Source organism: Mustela putorius, unplaced genomic scaffold (assembly GCF_011764305.1).
Source record: "Mustela putorius furo isolate JIRA1106 unplaced genomic scaffold, ASM1176430v1.1 tig00003834_pilon_pilon_pilon, whole genome shotgun sequence".
Lineage (NCBI taxonomy): Eukaryota > Metazoa > Chordata > Mammalia > Carnivora > Mustelidae > Mustela > Mustela putorius.
Window position 1 is genome coordinate 114,594,502 of NW_025421987.1, and position 23,527 is coordinate 114,618,028.

The window sequence follows — 23,527 nt, forward strand, 5'->3', positions numbered from 1 at the left end:
ATATAGATATAATTTGTTTAGGATGAAATTGTATGCTGATCAACTGACCAAATAAAGACTACATGTTTCTAAATGTCATATAACATGTTTTTTTTTTTTTTTTCATATTGGATATTTGTAAAGAAAATAAAGTAGCTGGACATCTACCTAATTTTACTGAAATAGGGTCCAATTGAATTAAAGATTTAACTGTCAAGAATAAAGAAGACATGGGGGTGCCTGGGTGGCTCCATCATTAAGCATCTGCCTTCAGCTTAGGTCATGATGCCAGGGTCCTGGGATCAAGTCTCTCATCGGGGTCCCTGTTCAGCAAGGAGTCTGCTTCTCCCTCTCCCTCTTGCTTGTGCTTTTTCTATTTCTATCAAATAAATAAATAAAATCTTTAAAAAATTAAAAATAAAAATATAAGATAAAAAAGACATAAAGATGTGGGAATAAAGCATGCATAGAATTTTTAAAACAATTTTTTAGTGATGGCTGTTTGGTTGTGCGGGACATAATGTCTAGATACCATAATGGGTACATCATTATATCTGACAACATAAAAATTAAAAATTTTTATGCTGGATAAATGAAATTCAAACACGAGTAACAAAGTGGAAGCATTGTTGGCAGCATATATGACAAAGAAAATGGCAGTTAGTACAAAAAGAGCTCTTACAAATAAAAAATACCAGTGTAACTTTAATATTAGAAAAATAATATGAATAGATTTCATAAAAATAAATGCAAATAATATGCATATATTTAGAATGACTTACAGTTTACTTTGATGTGAAAAAAAGATTATGTAAAGAGTTTGTATGGGGCCCCTGGGTGTCTTAGTCTGTTAAGCAGTTAAGCGTCTGCCTTCCTCAGGTCTTGATCCTGGGGTCCTGGGATTTAGCTGTGTCAGGTTCCCTGCTCCATGGAGAGTCTGCTTCTCCCTCTCTCTCTTCCCCTACCCCCTGCTAAAGCTCTCTCTCTCTCTTACTCTCTCTCAAATAAATAAATAAATAAATAAAATATTTTTTTTAAGTTTTTCTTGTAAACTTCTATTTATGCAAAGAAAAATAGATATAAATGTTGATATTGGATATATATTAGATATTTTTCTGGAAAAATATCAAGAAAATATATTGGGAGCTGAATTAGGGATATGAACGTGGAATAGCAGGAAGACAGGAGTAATATTTTTTGACTTTTGATTTAATGTTTTTCTAAAAGTGTTTGAAATTTCCTCTATGCCCCTGTATGTTTTACTATAATTTAAAAAATTAATGCAGTTAACATAATGTCAAAAATACATAAATTGTGAAGGGCTAAAATTAAGTAAATGTCATTAGGAACCAGCAGATAATTTTAAGTGTTGAAAACCATGTGCTATGTATCTTGAAAGGGAACTGTTGAAACTTGACTTTCTTGGGATGAAATGATGCATTCATTGGTGCTTAATGAGTTTTATTTTCCCCCAGACAAAGCCAAAGGACGATCAAGAGCAGGGACCCACTTTGACTCAGCCCGGAGACGGAGCCGAGCGGTCCTTTATCACATCTCTGGGCACCTGCAAAGAAGAGAAAAGAACAAATTGAAAATAAATAATGTAGGTGGTATGTGTGTACACTGTGAATGCTAGAGTTTCCCCTGGTGCCAATATTTGATTCACTAAAGAAAGGCTCCGATTACTCATTTATTGGCTTTCCTAGATGTTTTTGCACTTTGGTTTGTGCTTTCCTATAAAGAATAAAATAGAAAAGGTCAGCAATCATAAGACATTTCTGCAATAAAAGTGCTTAATCACAGTGTTAGTACAGCACAGAGATTAGAATATTACTGTAGTCAGTACAACATGGTAGAGGGGATACTGTGAATGGGGACCTACTGTTTACATTTTATGAACAAGATGGTGCACCAAGTCATAGACTACATATTCACAGCTTGTTGGTTAAAATTTCTCATATTTAATTGTAGTTCCGTCTATTCTGCACTTTATCTAATTTCACTTAATGTTTTTATCTGGGAGGACCATGAACACATCCAAGTCATGATTCCATTTAAAAAAAGTACAACCTCTACAAAACAGAGTCGGCAATTTCACACCATGGAACATTGGGTTTCAAATTCTGTGCCTTATATCATATGATTTTGTCAAAACTGGTACTCCTAGTAAATGACAGTTAGGGCTACTTTCTGCAACCTGATACTTTTCTGTCACAAGCCACAGCAAATAACTGTGCTTCAAAAAGGTGGTCCTGTGCACACACAACTTACAGGAATTCACATGAATTTTATAATTAGTTCTTAGCACGGAAAGATGTCGCTGAGAAACCCAGAACTCTGTCTGTTCAGTTATAGATATTCAGAGATAATTTTTCAAATGACAATAATATCATTAATGTGCATTGCGGGGTGTTCAGAACACAACGTCTTTGCTGGTGTGTGACTATGGGTGGTAGATACAAATACTCAGGGTCTAATTTGCCAGTGCCATTAGTAAAAGGCACATCAAACAAGCAGAGCTGTTTTGGAATCAATCCATGATCTAGAAGTCCTGGGAGTTAGGGACACAAAGGGTTTCTTTGGCTTCTTACTTTTTACACAGAAAGCTGGAGACTACCTAACACAAATGCACTGATAAAACAGCCCTGTATCAAACATACAAAGTATCTGCTTCTCTGTGGTGAACAAAGAAAGATGCCTGAGCCCTCCCCGAGTGGGAGATCTGACAAGAAAGTATAACCAAGCTAGTTCGGCTTCGGTGTGATTTCCTTCTAGAAACCAGAACAAGAGGCTTTGATCCATTTGTGCTCTAGGACCATCGCCCCGTGCTGGGGCTGACCAGCCGGGCACCACCATGAGGAGTCACACACTGCTTCTTTTGGCTTGACTTAGGATAAAGATTTTCTAAGGACACCTGTGCCTTGGGTGTCACATTGATTTGCTGAGAGTCCAGGGATAGACTTAAAAGAGTGTACACCTCTTGCTCTCTGGATCTTTCCACTGGTTCCTATTGACATCTCCCTTCAGTTACTAAGCCAGCCCTAGTGACATTAAACAAGTTCCAGGAAGAAACAAAGGTAACTGCATCTGGGCTTGATTCTATGCAGGTCAACCAACAAAGCACCTAAACAAATATTAGCCAGAGATTCTATAATGCTGAAAGCTGACACTGTCTTCTACCCTTTAGCTAAAAATTATTTAAACATAGCGAGTATTATGAAGCTTCAAAATGTGTTTGCTGAACATGCTGTTTTTCCCTTTAGATCCAACAAGATACGGAACAGCACTTAAAAATCTGATTTAAAAAACCATAATTCCCACCACTTAGCTAATTTGGCAAATTGCCAGTCATTTAAGAAATACAAACATGAGTGGGGAACATTAAAATAATAGTAAGTAAGGATGTCTAATCAAACTGATCTGGCAATACAGGTAGTATCTTTAGAATTAGGGTACAGGTAGTATCTGTCTCTGTCTCTTTTCAAGGAGAACAGAGTAGAATGGCTAAAGACAGCAGGAAGAGAGAAGGATGAAGAAGAAAAAATGATCTGGATCATTTATCAGCTGAACAATCCATTTGGGGGGAATTCTGGTTATAGTAACATTCACACACAAATTCTCAATATTTTTACAACTCTTTGCTATTTACAAATTCCTTTCACTTAGCTCGTATTATTTGATTTTTATAGTAAGCCAGTACTAGATATGATTTTTATTAGTTCCACTTTAATGATGGAAAAGAACTTATTCAAGTTCTCAAAAGTGGAAGCAGGATGTGGGACCCAGCTGTGTGTCTTCTGACTCAAAGCCACTGTGCTTTGATATAGTTCTGTGGAATAGGATTCTGTGATTCAACCATACGCAAATGAGCTATCAGACCATTAGCCAGGTTTGAGAATCAGGATGTAACACCTTTTAGTCCTGGCTCTGACCGCCTGGTACAGCATAGAAAAGGCACTTAATTTCTGCTCTCCTTGATGCGTTACTCTATTATACAACAATGTGATGATGTAAAGGTCTCTAACACAAGGAAATGTAAAGATCACATGAGCTTGAGAGGAGAGTGCTTTCAGAACCCAAACATTATGAGCTGGATACCAGTGGTCCTCAAAGGGCAAGGCAAACGCTTTCCTGGGACTTGGTGCAGTGATCATAGAAACATTTTCCCATCTCCTTGCTCATTCATGTTAGTTTCAAAGAAAAGTTACAAAAATGGTTTAGGAAACAGTTACCTTAGGTAGGCTTTGGCTTTAACCATTGTGTTTCAAAAATGTGTAGAGGTTTAAGAGCTAAAACACCATTGGTACTAAAGAATATGCTTCGAAATTAATAAACGACATATAAATAAATTCAGAATTGTTGGTTGCATTTTTCCTTACTCAAGCCCCAGGTTTCAGGGTTATAAATAATAGATCTCTTTTCCCCCAGCTTGCTGAAAGCTTACTTTGCAATTATAAGAAATTTTCTTCCATTCAAAAGGCTTTTGATAAAACTTGACGAGTCTAGTTGTAAGAGAAGAGGAGCATCTATATTTTTTACTTAAGCGAAGTGTCATGATGTGAAGCATTGGAGTCAAAAACCCTTCACAAGTTAAGCCTAATTCTAGATATAATGAATTCTTAGTATCTTTTAAAATAATTTTAAGGAATATGTTTTAAGTACCCTATAAAAATGAAATAGTGTGATTTGTTTTCTGACTTATGGAGATAACTAATACATATTGTTGACTTTTTGTGTCAACATGACTAATGCTTCATGTAATCAGCCTAATCCAAGGAAAATACTTCCTGAGTTTTCTTAATCCTCTCTCCTAGAGCTGGCATCTCCCTCAAATGAGGTAAAGTTTTAATCTCTGTAATATGATAGCAAAAGACTTACTCAGATACCAATTGAGGCATTCCCCCATGGCTCCTCTACTAATGTCTTATATTTGAAAAAAAAAAAAAATTATACGAGAATCTATCATGTCCTTCTGTAAACAGAAGTACTTATCAGCCTTCAGGTGGTTAATACTTACTGACCCTAACTCTATCTTCTCCTGTACACCTACCTAAACCTTAATGAGAAGCCCAACAGGTGTTTTATGCCAAAGCCCACCCTTTACATTTGCTTCTGAAAACCAAAAAATGATGCGAAAGAGGCAGGTCAAGTTTCAGGGAATTAAACAGAACAGAGATGCAGTGGCAGATGGGTATCAAAGAACCTTCTGGAAGTAGTGAAGTAGTCCCTCACCACGAAACCCTGGCATTATGGGGGGTGCCTGTATGGGTTGAGTGAGAATATTAACAGGAAGTGGAAACTTGTTGGGAATGCCTACCAAGGAGAAAGGTAAGGTAGGGAGTAAGTTACTATTAAGTTAGCAAAAATATTTGGTCACTGGTAGTTACCACTGAAGAGCTAAGTATTCCTGAAGGCTCTGACCTTTCTTGAATCCTCAAGTACTTCAGGAATCCCTGAACATTCCACACGAATTTGTCCTTTCCTCAATGGCTGAAACAAGAAAACATAATGTGACCTGCAAGTCACATGTATTCCAAAACTTTAAGGTGTTCACTTCATCCAACTTAACTTTCAAAAGTTTCCATTACCGATCTTGTATTTCTCATTAATTGAGGTCAAAGCAAGGTCTGCAAGTATCTGGTCATAGAATTGTCAAATTTCCACACATGCTATTGTTGGACCTCTGTTTGTCTCATCGCAATAAAGAATTGTTCATCAATTTGGACTGCTTTCTAAATGAAGTGCTTTCGCAGTTATAAAACTCCAGCTATTCTGCATTTAATCAAGCTGCACAGTGAAACTGCCTTTCTCCTCCTCTGACTTGAATAACTCTTAAGTAACCAACCATGTCTTACGTTAACATCTCTGCAAGGGCTAACAAGTGTCACAATGAATCCATGCCAGTGAAGGGTATGAGATATGGGCTCGCAACTTGAAACCTCATCAATAGCTGCAATGCAAAATGCAGGTGGTTAGCACAACCTGGTTGTATTTTGGAAGAAATGTAGATAGCTGTTAACCTTACAATGTCGATCATATATCTCTCTCCTTTCTGGAAAGAAAAAAAGGTACCTTTGCTATTACTAGAAGAATTTCCCGTCCAATATACCCTTTAGATAAGGACTGTCATCTCGAAACTACAAGAATATGGAATGTCCCCATGACCATAGGAATGGAAATGTATCTTTTTGTTTTCAGCATGTAAAGGATTATACTTGGCAACTGTGGGTGTTTATAGGTGACATTCTAGGTAATGAGCAATTGTTCTAAATGAACAAAGTCTAGATTATTCACTTACCGCTTATGACTAAATTCTGCACATTCCTGTTACTTAGAGCAAAGATCTCTGCTCAGCTTCAGTATGTGCATCTCTACTGTTTGCCTCCCCACCTTCTAAAAGTCACTTGTAAACATGTGTTGGCCTTGTGTGTAGGAACAGTCCTCCTCACAGAACTGTGTTTAAGGCTGTGTGATCCTTGCTTCTAATGTTGTGTCTCCCTTCTCTCCTTTTTGTCTTTATCCACAGAATGTTTTTGTAGATAAACCAGCATTTCCGGAGTATAAAGTTTCCGATGCAAAAAAGTCCAAATTCATACTTTTGCATTTTAGCACTTTTAAAGCTGGCTGGGACTGGCTTATTCTGTTGGCGACGTTTTATGTTGCCGTGACCGTACCTTACAACGTTTGCTTTATTGGCAACGATGACCTGTCCACGACTCGGAGCACAACAGTCAGTGACATTGCAGTGGAGATTCTTTTTATTATAGGTAAGAACCAACGGCTGCTTTCCTAGAGGATTTGCATAGAGGAAGTAAGTGTTGTTCCAGATTTTTCTGACATGAATTTGAACTAAGATCCATTTGCATGGGCATGACTAAGCCTCGGATGCAAATTTTGGAGAAATGCATATTTGGATTTCTGAAAATTGCCTCTTCCAGCTTTCTCACTGTTCCTTTAATCAAACAGGTCTAAACCCATGTTTTGTGTGTCTATCCTTGTGTTGTCAAAAATGGGTTAAAAAAGGCTTAATGGCTATTTTGTTGGTACTCTCACATCCATCATGATCTTAATTGCACAGGGTCAGAGATGGGGCTTGGCCAAAATCCATCAGTGGTCTAATAATGGTCCAGACTTGGGCTTGGTCCTCCATTCCCTTCCATGCCTTTGTGGCATGTTGGTGGCTCTTGTCATAGTTGGCCTGGTTGCAGAAACAGGCAATCAGGAGACGCAGAGAGTATCTGATTTTAACCTAAAAAGAGGCCCCAAGAGATGCTTGCTAAGAATATTCATCTCTAGAATATTGGGAACCTCAGCTGAAGCTGTCTGTGCTCTACTCTTATAAGCCTCTTATTTCCCTGTCCCTTAAATCTTCATCTGTTTATATCAAAGCCTAGCTCTTCCTTGTTCATTTTAAGATGAATCCTATAACTCCATTAAGGCTTAGATTGACTCCTTGACTCCCTGTAGAGGGGTGGTGTGTGTGTGTGTGTGTGTGTGTGTGTGTGTTAGATCCTTAGAAAATTGCAAAGGTAGTACAGAAATGTCCCTTGTCCCTTAGTTCTGGACCATCACTGGTAACCTGATACCTGCTTCTTTACCTAGCCATGGTGATATAGGGCAATATCCTTATTGTAAAGATGAAAAAAGTGTTTGGAAAATGTTTTCAAGCATGTAGGTGAACAAAGGAATGATAAATGAATCTTAAAAGTTCAAGGAAAGAAAATAAATGAGGCAGGTCCAATCCTTATTTCAGTCGTGATGGTACTTTTTTCTCTGTGCAGCTGATAAAGCTTTGGGACCAGAGTGGGTTCTCTAACTGAATGTCAGCACATTTCATCTGGATGAGTTTGTATGCTCTTGGTGTGGCTTTGACACCATTATTACCATTGCATTTACTGGGAACCCCCCCCCCCCTTAAAGCTGTTAGGACCCCTGCTTCCACCCCAAAAGTGGTTGCTGTAGTATGTAGTATGTATATACCACTAGATGGCGATATTGTCTACTTGGGTAGCTTGGCAAGGCTACAAAGTCAAGGAAATAGATCTGTAATTTTTTTTTTTTTTTAAACCTGTTCTTCATTACAAATGTGTAACTGTAGTAAAGGGTTACTGATCAATAGCAAATAACAGAAATCACTAGTCAATGGCAAATAACAACATTCCACCTTGCACACATTTGGGTGTATCCATAAGCAAATCCTCTATGGTTTTATAAACTTTTTCTTTGCTAACCTTCCATGACTTCTCCTACCCACCCATGACATGTGCATAAATTAGCACTCTAAAAAGACTTCCTGTGACCTATTCAAAATTCTCAAGAACAAGAACAGTCACTCAACATGTTTATTATGCCCGAGTATCTGCTTAACAAATATTTCATGTCATTATTATTAATAATGTTGTTATTTACAACTCTGTTATAGGGACATGGTTATATCTTGAAGTTTCCACTTTTCCTTGTTCTTAGATACTTGAAATTCTATGGGCTTAGAAGCTGCTTCTGTACTACAGGCTCACTGGCCGATGATGATACATTTACACTCAGAACTGACACTTAGGAGAAAGATACTTTATACAATTTTGGAGGGTTGAATTGGTTGGTTGGCTTTTTTTTTTTTTAAGGCTGTTTTCTTCTACTAAACCAGAGAGTCTGGCTTGCCCCTTGCCAGTTACCCCTAAATCTTCTGTATTCTTTGTGACTGACATTTCTGCTCTGCTGGGACAGCAAGATGATTTTCTGTGTAGGCAATACCCACTCCTTCCAAGTAGCATGACAAAGAAATGGAAATTCGCTCTTGTTTTTAATGCTGTTTACCTTCTATATAGATTATGTTAGAATTTGAGATTTTTGGCCTGCCAACAGTTTTAGAGGGATCCCAGTCTGGAATGCCCTCTTGAATGACATGTCTTCATAAGCAGGAAAAACTTGACTGCTCTTTGCTATGGCTGTCTTCTTGCTCTTTTTCTTTTAAATGAGTTGAAACGTATCTACAATTTATTTTAACAGATTTGGAAAAAGAGTTGAAAATTTCTCAAAGAAAATCTCCCAGAACGTTTATTCTATGAAATATTTCACAAAGGTGACCTAACAATGATCACTGAGGAATAAATCAAAATAGTAAGAATAAGAGTGCATAACCTGTAATACTGTAATTTTACAATACTAATAGGGCAGTGCTTGTACCATTTAATAGTTACCAGGTTGGTATGTGTGGCAAAATCTATATGCATATTTAACATGTTTCTTTTCTATTTATAGAATAGTGTTATTAAATTGGCATCTTTTAATCAGCTGGGTCAGAACTGTTAAAAAGTAGTTTAAAAGAGGTTTGGGAAGGAAAGGCTTTCGTATAGCAAAACATGATGCTTTCCAAACATCTTCTTGATTAAACCACTCTATACAAATGTAAGGTGATGGGATTATTTTCTAAATGGCGAAAATGAAGTGTTCCATGAAAAAAGAATATATAGTCAAAGTGAAACTTGAAAGATAATATCTCTTTTTTGGTAACTCAAAGTGTGCATTAGCTTTGTAAATCCTCCGAGAAATTCAATGATCAAGAAATGTTTAACTGTGATTAATCCAGCATCTCCTAATATTACTTTTACCTCCCAACTGATTTCTCTCCAGGCCACTAAGTAATATTCTTTTGGGAAGACAGACTTAAAAATATTCTTCCCTGATAAATTCACTATAAAGTATCTGAGTATTATTATGTTAGCCAAACTATAAAAACGAATGGTGAGTTTGAAACTCCCTTAACTACTCCCTTCATCTTAAAATAAATTGCTCTGTAAACCACATTAATTCTTTAGGATCAATAGGATGTAAGGTTTGACTATAAGTTACAAAGTGGTTATGAAATTACTTTCAGTTTGAAAGTCATCATGTATAATTTAGCTGCTGACTCAAAGTCTTACAGAAACTTGCAATGGGAAGTGACCTACTAGTAATTTATCTAATCCAGTCTTTCTTACTTTATGGGTGGGAAACTGAGCCCTAGTGATATGCGCAAGGCCGTATTACTAATTGGTGGGACATTCAGGTCTCCTGGTTTTCAGATCAGGTTTCTCAAGGGTTGATAACCAATGTGATTTCATTTTCTGAAAAATTCTACTCAGCTTGCCTTCTTTTATTTATAGCAATGAGACAGAAAATGAGAGAAAGAAGTACCAATTTCGTTCTCTTTCTTCCACGAATGCAGAAATTAATAGTTTTAACCTTTGCAATGTTGGTGGCAGAAATTGTGGTATGCCCATAGATCCAATAATCACTTACCCCTTACCCCTTTTCCTTATCAAAAGCCCAAAGAACCCAATTTCGTGCAGGCAGCAGTATCCCAGATCTAGGGAATGAATTACGAGAATTTCAAGCCAGTTTCAGGTGAGGAGTAAGTTATGCTCTATCCAATAGGATATAGAGAGATTGTTTCTATGAGACTTTATGGAGGTTATTTTTTCCCCTGAAAAAAGAAGAGAGACATATGGGGGAAAATATTTGTGTCCTTCTCTCTTTCTTTCACCTAGGATGTGTGGATGGAAGAGTAGGATGTGTGGATGGAAGGGTATGATGTATTGTAATTTCTGCAGCCATCTTTAATCCTGAGGAGAGACAGAGGCAAGAAGAGGTGGAGTCCTTATTGAGCGATATAATAATGTTCCTTTTATGGGGGCGGCTGTTATTGGACATTTTGTTATTGATAGCTGTATCACTCTAAAATTTTTTAAAAAACCACTGCTCTGTCATCTATGACCCCTTGCACTGAGCCATTTCAGAGGTTCAGTGATAAATCCTTTCCAGAGGAACAGAATGCTCTTTCTTCTGTCATTCTACCGTGCTCCTCTCTAGAATGGAGTTTGTGCATACTACTTACTAGCTGTTATGATCACAAAGGCTTAGTGGAATCATGAACTGTGCCATAATGCTGTAACTCTGAATTGCTTTCTCTAAGAATCCTCAGAAAGCTAAAAGTCAAAGTAAACATGGTATGCAATAGTACTATCTGTTTACTCTATATTCCCCTTAGTCACAAGAGGACAGTTGAGAGTCATGGGGGATAAAGGGCAGACACACATCATGTAGACCATACTGGCCGGGACTGAACATCCAGCATCCTTACTACTGACTACACACCACCGGTGCTCCCCAGTTATTATGAAAACCCAAACACCCCATACATATTCAAAAGGTAATATTTCCTCAGTTTTATGTTTTTAAGGTTATACTTCGTACTGATTTAGGTAATTCTGTTTCACTGGTTCTCAGTGGGACTTTAATGCATTAATCAGCACTACCATCATTTGGTGTTTAATGCTTTTAGATCACAATTTACTTATCTACAAATGATTATACCCCAAATAATGAATAGAACTCCTCTACATGTAGTTTGTCTTATGAGTATATATTTATGTTTTCATTTCTGGTTATTTTATTTTTTCCTCCTTCATAATGCTTTGTTAATTAATGCTTCTATTCATTTACCTGTCACTAAATTTTGCTATCTCAGAATCTTTATTTCTTCTTATCATGCAATTATTATTATAAGCTTGTGAAGTAATTAACACAGGTGTATCTGTTTATATATAGGAAGGAAAAGAGAGAAAAAAGTAAGCAGTTTATCCAGGATCTAGCTGATTACTGGCCAAGCGAGGACTAAAACCCTAAACCCATTTGTACAATGGGTAGTAGCATTATTGTGAGGATTTAATGAGGTTATTGTATTAAGAAATAAGTTTACTCACTATTTAATCAGTACTGATAAGTATTGTCAATTGTCAATAATGTCACCAAGCCTCTGTCTCTTCAGTTTGCTTTAATATCCACTATTCTTCAGAAACAATCACTCTTCAATATAAACTGAAAGTTCAGCTAATCATGGGAATAAGGTAGACCAGAACATTCCTTAGCTTTCAAGAACATGAGTGTCCGGGGACTCATTTGCCACTTAAAGGATCTAAGGCTTTTATAGCTACTTCCACAGATTTGCCTTAGCATCCTTTTAGGAAAGCTGAGAGAAGGTATCGTGTATCTACCTAAGTCAGGCATCCTTTATCTGGCGTGCACTGAAATGACCACAGATAATACTAGAGGCCATCATTCCAGGTGCATCTCCCATCCAGTCTTCCATCAGCATTTGCAGAAGCAAGGAAAAGGGCTCATCTTCATTTCCGCTCCTCATCCTTTTTCCTGCCTTGCTCTGATGAGGCCCGAAAGACACTAAGCTTGGCTTCCAGTAACAGTCGAGAAGGAACTCATTAGCTAAAGCCTTAATCACTAGTTTTAGAGGAATAGAAACCTCTCTCTGTTCAACAAATTCATGATTTTACGGGGTCTGTGTTCAATTTCTTCTCTTTTAAAAGATTTATTTATTACACGGAGGACATTGGGAGAAAAGGAGAGAAGTGAGTTGGGGGAAATTGGAGAGGGAGATGAACCATGAGAGACAGTGGACTCTGAGAAATAAACTGAGGGTTTTGGAGGGGAGGGGTTGGGAGGTTGGGTGAGCCTGGTGGTGGGCATTATGGAGGGCACATATTGCATGGAGCACTGGGTGTGGTGCATAAACAATGAATCTTGGAACACTGGAAAAAAATAATATTAAATTTTAAAAAGAGATTTACTTATTTATTTGAGAGAGAGAGAGTGCAGGGGGAAGGGTTGAGGGAGAGGGGAAAAGAGTCTTTTGAACAGACTCCATGCCTGACTGCGGAGCCCAAAGTCAGGGCTCAATCTCATGACCCAGAGATCAGAACCTGAGCCGAAACCAAGAGTGGGATGCCAACTGACTCTGCCAGGCAGGCGCCCTTGTGTTCAATTTCTACTGATATTTAGAGATACATGTTTGCTTTAAAAAACTTCTTCCCAAGTCCTGTCTTCGTTGTGCATAGTCTTTATTGAGATACCTTTCCTCATTTAATGTGGAACCGAAGAGTAATGTTCTTACAGCATTCAACTATAGTTTATAACTTTCTGATAAAAATTCAAGCCTCAGAAGAAATACTTTAATTCATGGGGTGCCTGGGTGGCTCAGTCGGCTAAGTGTCTGCCTTCAGTTCAGGTTTTGCTCCCAGGGTTCTGGGATCCAGCCGAGCATTGGGCTCCCTGCTGAGCGGGGAGTGTGATGCTCCCTCTCCCTCTGCCTCTCTCCCTGGCTTGTGTGCTCTCTCTCTCTGTCTCAAATAAATAAATAAAATCTTTTATACAAAAGAAATACTTTCTTTCAGCATTCTTGGGTGTCTTTTTCTGTTAAGATAAAATATATAAATCTCAGTGGAAACTGAAATACTATAGACATTTTATTGTTCTTTCATTGTACAAGCAAAGCCCAACTTATCATTTTCTTGAAAATTACAAAGGTATGTCATTTTCCCATTTAATCAGATGACTGATATTAAAGTTACAGACTTGGATACTGAAGGGAAAGATTTCTAACAATAAAGAAAGTTTAAATTTCATGGCGATGAGAGAATTCAAATAAATCTTAACATAAAATCTTTGGCGATCCTGGTATTGCCGGACTACATATTTAAAAGTCTAAAGTTACCATTCATTTGCCTCTTACTATTTGAGTTTCTCCCTCCTTTTACTCTCCCTCCATCTGCCCCATTTTTCCTCTCCTGCTCTCATATACATTCTTTCTCCTGTTCTCCCTCCTCCCTCTGGAAACCTACACAGCTGTATACCCCTGTATCTGCACCCCCACATCCCTACCCTTCACAATGCCTTGGATTGATTAATAGGGTCTCTTAATAAGCAGAACTCAGAATGGCACTCATAGCCATGGCTCTGATTTGACCTGTGTCTCATGTGGGCATTTTTAACCTGACAACAAGAATATCCCACTCTCTACATTCCCAGATAATACATTTGGATTATTGAATAAGTACAATGTGCTGTACTGAGCATAACCATTGACTGGACATGAATCAGTACCCACTCGGCTACTGACCAGCTATTTATCTGGTGAAGAAATTTAAACCTGAGGATATAGCAATAATTAGACAATAACAAAAAACAAAAACAAAACAAAACAAAACCAGAAAACTACTCCATCACTTCAGATTCCTACAGAAGTATAACATACCCAGTGTCTTATCTCAAGAGTGAAGAGATGTTGTCAGAATGCTTTGGGGGGAAACCAAAAGAGTCCATTGAACAGTAAGCTACTGTTTTCACTATTGTTATTAAAGGCTCCCAAATAAGTACTTAACAGAGGTACTTAAAAGTACCTACTCAAGCACTGAAGCAAGGAGTAAAATTGCATTTATTTTTGCAAATAAACTGTCAGTTTCATTGTTGCTTCTTTAGGTTTTTCAGAATAAATAAACATAAATATTTCTTTATGGGGAATTCATCTTTTGTGAGTGGATGGTTGCATCATTTATGATTGAATTATATGGGAAAGTCTTTTTTTTAATTTTTAAATTTTTGTATTAACATATCATTTGTTGTTAGCCCCAGCAGTACAGCTCTGTGAATCGACACGTTTACACACTTCACAGAACTCACAATAGCACATACCTTCCCCAATGTCCATAATCCAACCACCCTCTGAATTATATGGAAAGGTTTTAAAGTTCATGTAAAATGGGCATGTAGGTAAGTAGTTTTTCAACCGTGGCACTATTGACGTGTAGACCATGTTAATTACAAAAATTTTAAAATAGAAACGGGAGAAAACAAACAGTCCTCAGTCACACCCATCCCAGCACAACTACTGCTTCCACATTCAAACTTTCTGGTTGTTGTTTGCCCTACTTATTTTCATATGATTGTGATCACAGTCTATACAAATTTTGGTGACATTTTTCCACATGAGATTTTAATGTAAGCATTTCTCTGAGTTTTATAAGTATTTATAAACATTTAATAGTTGCATAATATTCCATTATATAAATGAACTATTCTGTTTAGTTAGCCATGTCTTAATTGTTGCACATTTAAGATGATTTTTTTGCTACTTAAAAAATTATAGAGCACATCTTTATGGAAAAACACATTTATTCACTAACTAAATAAATATATATTGAATGCCTATAGTTTACCATGCAGTGTTTTGGTTGGTAGAGATAGAATAGTGAAACAAATCAGGGTCTTTGCCTTTATAGGACTTATATTCCAGTAGAGATAAACAGGAATCAAAACAAATAACATGTGTAATATAGTGGTGAATTGCATGGAGAATAGTAAAGCAAAGAAGGGAAAAGAAATGGATCGTAATCCTAAATGAGGTGGTCAGTAATGAGAATTAAGAACAGGGCATTTAGGGGCACCTGGGTGGCTCAGCAGGTTAAAGCCTCTGCCTTCCACTCAGGTCATGATCCCAGGCTCCTGGGGTTGAGCCCCACATCAGGCTCTCTGCTCCACAGGGAGTCTGCTTCCTCCTCTCTTTCTGCCTGCCTCTCTGACTACTTGTGATTTCTGTTTGTCAAATAAATAAATAAAAATCTTAAAAAAAAAAAGAACAGGGCATTTAAATAAAAACAGAAGTGAAGCAAGGAAACAAGGAACTGTATGTCTCAATGAAGGATATTCCAAGGAAAGAGAACATCAAATGTATTTAGAATATTTTAAGGGGAAAAAAAAAGAATATTTTAAGGGGTGGAATAATTGGACCATAGAATATTAACATATACAGCTTACAGCATATTTTCAAAGTTTCATTTTTTAATCACATTATTCTTAGAGCATTTATTGGTCAGTAAAGTTCTAGTTGAAATACAATTTGTTCATGCTAATATTTTTTTCATGCTAATATTTTTTTATAGTAATAGATCTTGTGCAAAGTTATAGGTGCCTGTCACTTTCTGAATTTGTTTTACTACTAAACAGTCATTTCACTTAATGGAGTAATTCAGATAAAATAGTGTTATTAATATTGCATCATTGTTATTTCTTTCTAATTTTTTTTCCTTAGGAGATAAGATATATATACATGGAAAATAGAGTTACATTTGCCTGACAGATACAAAACTTATTACACGATGTATCCGAATCCATTATGTTTATATCTGAAATGTTTGTGAAATGGTAGATTTAGAGGAAAATTGTCTTAGCGTTCATTTGAGAATGATGCTGCCCTGTGACTTACCTATTACTGTAAATAGAGTATGAAAAGGAGCACGTGCTCATAAAATATGAAACAATAGGGCTTGTTTTGAACAAGGCAAGGAAATTAAAAATGGAATATTACTAAATTTAGAAACCCAGAGGAAAATTATGAGTTCTTGATTTAGAAATTTATTGCAGACTAATGCAGGATTTTTTTTTCCCATTTGTCTCTTACCAAACATGAACTCTGCTATGTCATTCTCTCTTTTTCCCACTTTTTCATATATGTTTCCTTGCAGTATAAAAAAAAAATTCATACTCTCTAAGTAAAAGTGACATCATTTATATGGTTTATAATTCCCATTTCAACCCATTCACTTAGCATTTGCCGTTGAAATAATCTCTTCTCCAATTGCCAACAGTTTTAAAATTAAATAAATACATAATTTTTAAAGCAAATATATATTGAGTATATTGAGAAGTTGTTTAAATATTTTATTTGATTTTCAAAAAGGTTTGTTTATAGAGATGGGAGAAAGGCAGAGGAAGAGGGAGAGAGAATCTTAAACAGAGTCCATACTGAGCATGGAGCCTTATATAGGGCTTGGTCCCACGACCCTGACATCATGACCTGAGCCAAAATAAAGAGTTGAGGCTTAACCTATTGATCTACCCAGGCACCCCTTTAAATATTTTATTTTTTTAATTTTTAAAAATATTTTATTTATTTATTTGACAGATCACAAGTAGGCAGAGAGGAAGGCAGGCAGAGAGAGAGGGGGAAGCAGGCTCCCCATTGAGCAGAGAACCCGATGTGGGGCTTGATCCCAGGTCCTGAGATCATGACCCGAGCTGAAGGCAGAGGCCCAACCTACTGAGCCACTCAGGCACCCCTTTAGATATTTTAGATAACAGAAAACATTATGGTCACCTAGGCCTAGATGTAATTCATTATGTGTTGTTCATTAAATTTTTGTTGAGGACCAATATGATGTCACTCAAATGATTGCACATGGCAGTTCCTCAACATAGTTTAGAAGACCCTCCATGGTCTAGACTCTCATCTTTTTATCTATCATCACTTTATCCTTTTTCCTGTGTCTCCAGTCATACTGGACCACCAGCACTTCTTCAACTGTGCCATTCCCTACATACTTTGTATTTTCATATCTTTCATAGCTGGTACTCTCATAAAAAAAGGTGGGGGGAGGCAACACATCACCTTAGCTTTATCTAATAAAATTCTCCTTATCCTTGAAATGGCATCTTTGGCCTCTTCTACAAGATCGTCTTTTTAAGTCATCTTACTCCTATCAGGAGTCTGGGCTAGTTTTCCCTCATGCATTATTTAAATGCTTTCCCTCCCTCACTTTTCTGCCCTCTATTATAGTTGTCTATTTCTCCCCGACTCCACACACATACCATAAATAAACTATGAGTTCCCAAAGGACATGGACTGGATAATATATTTACTTCTCCAGTTCCTCCAGCTAATACATATCTGACCCATAGTAAGCAGTAGACTAATGTTTACTTACTACCATGGTACAGATCAACAAAACAGGAAGTGTGGCTCATCCAGTTGAACAATAGCCTTCTTTTCCAAAGGCAGGCCTCCATGGTTTTTTCATATGGTCCCACAGCTGGCTGTTCTTTATTTTTAAACAGTATGACTCACTCTATTATTATTATTATTATTATTATTATTATTTTAGATTTTTAAAATTTATTTGAGAGAGAGAGAGAGAGAGAGAGGCAGAGAGCAGTGGGGAGGATGCACAAAGGCAGAAAAGCAGGCTTCTTGGATCATGACCTGAGCTGAAGGCAAGTGCTTAACCAACTGAGCCCCCCAGGTGCCCGCAGTATAGTTCACTTTAGAGTAACTAATCCTTAATAAGTCAGTGCCAATAAGCAAACAGCAGATAGCTTGAGAAATCCCATAGGTTGTGGTGCCTTGCCTGCCTTTTGCAAACATTCCAAAAGTTTCTCAAGGCCCCCCCAAATGGTTCCATAGGGTGAGTGTGAGATGAACTCAGCAATTCAAAAAGCTAGGTACTAGGATGCTGTCCACGTCTGGGAGAAGAGAGACCCACGGATGTGCAGAGAAGCAAAGAGATGCTAGTCTCAACTTAGCTGGACATCCTGCCCACCAGAAAATTAGAAATCTTTTTAAACAATTAACTGCTAAGAATTATTTAAAGGCAACCCTGACATAAACCTGATACCATACATGGAATGGTGAAAAGTGTGTTGAAGAAAGTGAAGGCATTCTCCCCATTCTTGAGAAGCCTCTACAATAATTGGAAAAACCTTCCTCAGTGTGAAACTTTTGGGAGACTGTGAAAGAGCAGTGGTGCCTTGCTCCAGGCTGTGTAGATGATTCCATGATTGCAGGAAAGACATCTCTGGTGTATTTTGAAATAGATATAAAGCTGGTCAGTATTAGTCATGGACTGTGAAGATGGGATCAGAGACATTGATAGGGAAGTGGGGTGAGAGACCATGAGGGCTGAGCATCTGGAATGAGATGAACTTACTAAAGTGGCCACAAGAAATAAGCAGTGCTTGTGGTTATTCGTCCTTTTGTGATTCTACCTCAGCCTGGCCTTATGGGAAGAATGAAATTCACTGCTGGAATGGAATGTTTCAAAAAACCTAACACAGATAGGGCCATTGGATAAAGACCACCCGCTCAGAAGCAGAGCAGCGCAAGGCATGAAGACACTGGATTCCAGGTGTTGGTATACAGTAACAGTGCAGTAAATCGATGTTGAATGTTTGAAAGTGAGCATGACTGGAAATTCACTTTGATAGTAAATAAGACAGTCATCACCTTCTTTTCCTAAACTACTCCCCTCTTCCCTTCCTGGATTTTCCCATACCTCTGAACAGGACCCTGTGAGCCGTAAACATAGGGCTTTTCACAGATTGCTCCCCTTCCCTTCATCCCCCAGTAAAATCAAGCTCAGAGTCCTGGGTGGTCCACCACTAGCCGTCTGTTGGTACACTGTCTCTTCTCTTCACTGCCACCACTTTGGTTCCAGTCACCATCAGTTCTGACTGGACTGCCATGCCCCCTGACCAACTTTCTTTCTTGCTCATACTCTTATGATCTATTCACTATGTTAGAGTCAGGTTTTTGTTGCTGTTGTTGTCTCGATATAATGTGTATTTGATCATGTCATCTCCCTGCCTAAAAAACCCTTCAATCACTTCCTATTCTCTCTCTTTTTTTTTTTTTTTTTTTTTTTTTGAGAGAGAGAGAGAGATTGAGTGCATGTACAAGGTGCGGGGAGGAGCACAAGGAGAGGGAGAAAGACTCTTAAGCAAGATCCATGCCCAGCATGGAGTCCAATGAAGGGCTCAGGCTCACTACCCTGAGACCATGAGCTGAGCCAAAATCAAGAGTTGGTTGATTAAGTGTCTGAGCCACCCAGGTGCACCCCTATTCTTGAACTTTAAAGAAATGCATATTTGCAGCTTCCATCCTCTTTCTCTTTTGCCTCAATAACTCTTATCCATCCCTCAGGACAGAGATCACTTGTGATCTCGCACTTGACTTTCCTAAGCTTCACCTGCTAGGTCTTCACCTTCCAAGTTAACTATTCCTTTTTTAGTATAGCTATTCCTCCGGAACACTCATCACTGAACTTTATAATTTCCTATATCTCCTGCTAAATTATAATTTCTTTGAATGCAAGAACAGAATATTAGTATTCTTTGTACACCCAGAATCTAGCCAATACATGTATCTCTTCTATTAGATGATCCATAAATATTGGCTGAGTAAATAAATGAGGGGCAATAGTTATTAGCTTCATCACTTAAATAGAAATTAGAACTTAGAAAAGGTAAAAAGGCAAAACATTTCAAGGTAGACACAGCTACTAAGTGCAAGGGCTGAGATTACAGCCTATTTATATTTTTTTATTTTTTTATTAACATATAATGTGTTATTAGCCCCAGTGGTACAGGTCTGTGAATAGCCAGGGTTACACACTTCACAGCACTCACCATGGCACATACCTTCCCCAGTGTCTATAACCCCACCACCCTCTCCCTGTCCCCCTCCCCCTGGCAACCCTCCGTTTGTTTCCTGAGATTGAGAGTCTCTTATGGTTTGTCTCCCTCCTGATCCCATCTTGTTTCATTTATTCTTTTCCTACCCTCCAAACCCCCCATGTTGCCTCTCAACTTCCTCATATCAGGGAGATCATATGATAATTGTCTTTCTCCGATTGACTTGTTTCGCTAAGCATAATACTCTCTAGTTCCATCCACATTGTCGCAAATGGAAGGTTTCATTTCTTTTGGTGGCTGCATAGTATTCCACTATATATATATATATATATATATATATATATATATATATATATATGCCACATCTTCTTTATCCATTCATCTGTTGATGATCTGTTGATGGACATCTAGGGTCTTTCCATAGTTTGGCTATTGTGGACATTGCTGCTATAAACATTCAGGTACACTTACCCCTTCAGATCACTACATTTGTACCTAGTTATATTTTTTAAAAGCCATTATTCATTGGGCAGCTGGGTGGCTCAGCCAGTTGAGTGTCAGACTGGGTTTCAGCTTGGATCATGATCTCAGGGTCATGAGATCGAGTCTCACCTGGGGCTCCATGCTCTGCAGGGAGAATGCTTGAGTTTCTCTCTCTCCCTCTGCCCCTCCCCCTGCTCTCTCACTGTCTGTCAAATAAATAAATATGTCTTCTGAAAAAATAAATAAAAGCCAGTGTTCATCCCAAATAGTCATAACATTATTATATCATCATATTTAAGCAAACTAAGATTATAATTTTAAAGGATAAATTACAAAAAAGTACACATATTTTAAATTTAATAATGGTGTGCCCATAGCATGACTATTATTTCAGTTTTCATGGAAATCAGTAATTTTGGTGGTATTCCTTTGGAGATCTTCAAAACAATTTTCTTTACCCTGGATAATCCAAAATGTATAATAAAGTGTAGAAAAACTAGAAATAATCTGGAAGGGAACAAAAGTCTAGAATACCAAACATGAAGCAATTCATCTCATTCATCTTTTTGGGAGACCAAGACCAAAAAAGAGGAAATGCAGGGGCGCCTGGGTGGCTCAGTGGGTTAAGCCGCTGCCTTCGGCTCAGGTCATGATCTCAGGGTCCTGGGATCGAGTCCCACATCGGGCTCTCTGCTCAGCAGGGAGCCTGCTTCCTTCTCTCTCTCTCTCTCTGCCTGCCTCTCAGTGTACTTGTAATTTCTCTCTGTCAAATAAATAAATAAAATCTTTAAAAAAAAAAAAAGAGGAAATGTTTAATATTTGCAACCCTTTTAAAAAAATGTGAAGACCTAATAAGGTCATTGCAGAGGTGCACAACAAGACAAAGCCTAAGAATGTACAACCATAAAAGTAGGTGGGAAAAGATAGATGGAATGTTTCTTGCTGTGCATGAATTGATGATCAAAGTAAAGATCTACAGGAAGGAACTAAAAGAAGTTAATAGCTTAGCAGAAAACAGAGATACTATTTTTCAAAGAATGGAAACAACAGATGCTAATGGAAGAGAGACAGATGAGGACGTGATATTTCGTATTTGTGGTGCTGAAACATGTTACTTCTGCACAGTTCACTTCAGCCTCAGGATCCGTCTGGTGGCATGCACATCCACACATGTACACACATGTTCACACACACACATGTTTTTAAGGTTCCTGATCGGGACATCAGGTGGATTTGTACACATGTTTTGGGGAGATGAGAAGGTATGGCCAATTTCAGGTCACCTGGATGTCTCTTGAAAGATTTATTAAGCTAAGGATGGTTGTAGCAATAAAAGGACTTTTTCTTCTTATGGCACTTACTTATGCTAAAACATTACTCATTCTTTACCTGAAGTTCTACATTAAGTGGTTGTCCTGTGCTAACTCTGACAAATTTATACCAGGTGACCTCAGTGGATCAGACTAATGTGTTGGCTTTAAGCAAGCAACACCAGGAGGCTGAATGCCTAGGAGCTGTTGCAGGAAGGGGTTTATGTTGAAATAACACTGACCAATTTTTGGCTGAAAATTATAAAAGGAAAACTACTACTTAGGAGTGCTGCCATCCTTAGAAGAGGCTGGAGAATTGGGTGAGTCCCTTGCTCATAATGACAAAAGGTCACAGTCTGATTGGACTGTCAAGACCAGCTACCAAAACAGTATTTCATGAGAAATGTTAAATTATGAAGTTAATGGAAGGATGAGCGCAGTGGAGTTTGCTTTGTGTATTAGTTACGTCCAGTAAACTATTGTAACAAGAGCTGCAACAATAATTCAGTGGTTTATGAGATGTAGAAAGCTATTTCTCTCTCACTTATGTTCTGGGGAGTGTATTGAAGGCTGGTAGAGAGAAGAGGGGGAAGGTGGTTACCGTATGCCATTGTTTAAGAACTGAGACCGACAGTGGCTCTACTATATTTAGTGGCTTCTAAGGTCACTCTGTTCTCCATTCCAAGCAGCAGAAACAGAAAAGCAAAGAGTGCAGAGAGACAAATATGCACAATTTTATGTGCAAAATGTAAAATCTACATACAGTCCTTCCATTGCAAGAACCTCAAATGTGACCGCACCAGTGGCAAAGGGGGTGAGAATTGTCTTCCAGCTGCAATTCTGTTCCTCTGGATAAAAAGGAATGTGAATTTTGGTGAACAGCGATCTTTTACTGTTATATTTTGCATGATAGACTACAGTTGCAGTACAGTTGCAGGACTTTTAGACTGATAGAAGGAGAGAGAGAAGGAAAACAAGGTACTGTTTTAAATATTAAATATTAAAGGAAATTTCCCTCATCATTCAGCCTAAGGACAAGATGAAGTAAGGTGCAAGATAGGTCTTATTTCCTTTGTTTCTCCCATTCAATGGGGATTTTATTGACTTGAATGTGATTTTAGTCTTTTAAAGAAGTTACAATGTGACCACTGGTTGTGGGTCAGCTGCTTCACCTGCTACTTAACTTAAGATGCCACAGTCTCTTTTAATGGTGAAGAGAAAGGCAATACAGTGGACTTGATGAGAGATGATGTGTTAGAATGACGTACTTTATGGGTGGCTAAAGTTCTCTTGGGTATAATTTTGACTCACTGACTTCCCAACCTAATATCAACACAACATGCAGATCTTTTCTTGCAAAATAAATATGCTCTTTCTCCACATTCATTTATCAAGAGCATTGCTGTTACAGGTTTTGAATGTATTTCAAGTCTTGTGTATTACAAGACACCAAACCAGTTCTTCCCAAGTGGTGAGAAGCAAATGGAAATAATCTACATGCTCATTAAAAGCACTGCCTAAAGGAAAAGAGGAAGAATAGTGAACAGTGACAGAGGATGATAATTGATCAGATCAGTCTGTCTTGGACATCATTATTAGGATAAGACAAATGAATCCTTATCACTAAGAGATGTATTTTTATAAGAGAATGAAAATTTGAACTGACCATACACATGAAAAGTCTG

General features: G+C 37.8%; 1 protein-coding gene across 1 annotated transcript in view; it reads left to right on the forward strand.

The window, feature by feature from the left end:
• KCNH8 (potassium voltage-gated channel subfamily H member 8) overlaps nt 1–23,527 on the forward strand; it is a 253,019-nt gene that overhangs the window by 86,956 nt on the left and 142,536 nt on the right. Inside the window, exons 4-5 of the mRNA XM_045088951.1 lie at nt 1,467–1,582; nt 6,506–6,746. Of these exons, the coding sequence (XP_044944886.1) occupies nt 1,467–1,582; nt 6,506–6,746 (357 nt within the window). The remainder of the gene's footprint in view (nt 1–1,466; nt 1,583–6,505; nt 6,747–23,527) is intronic.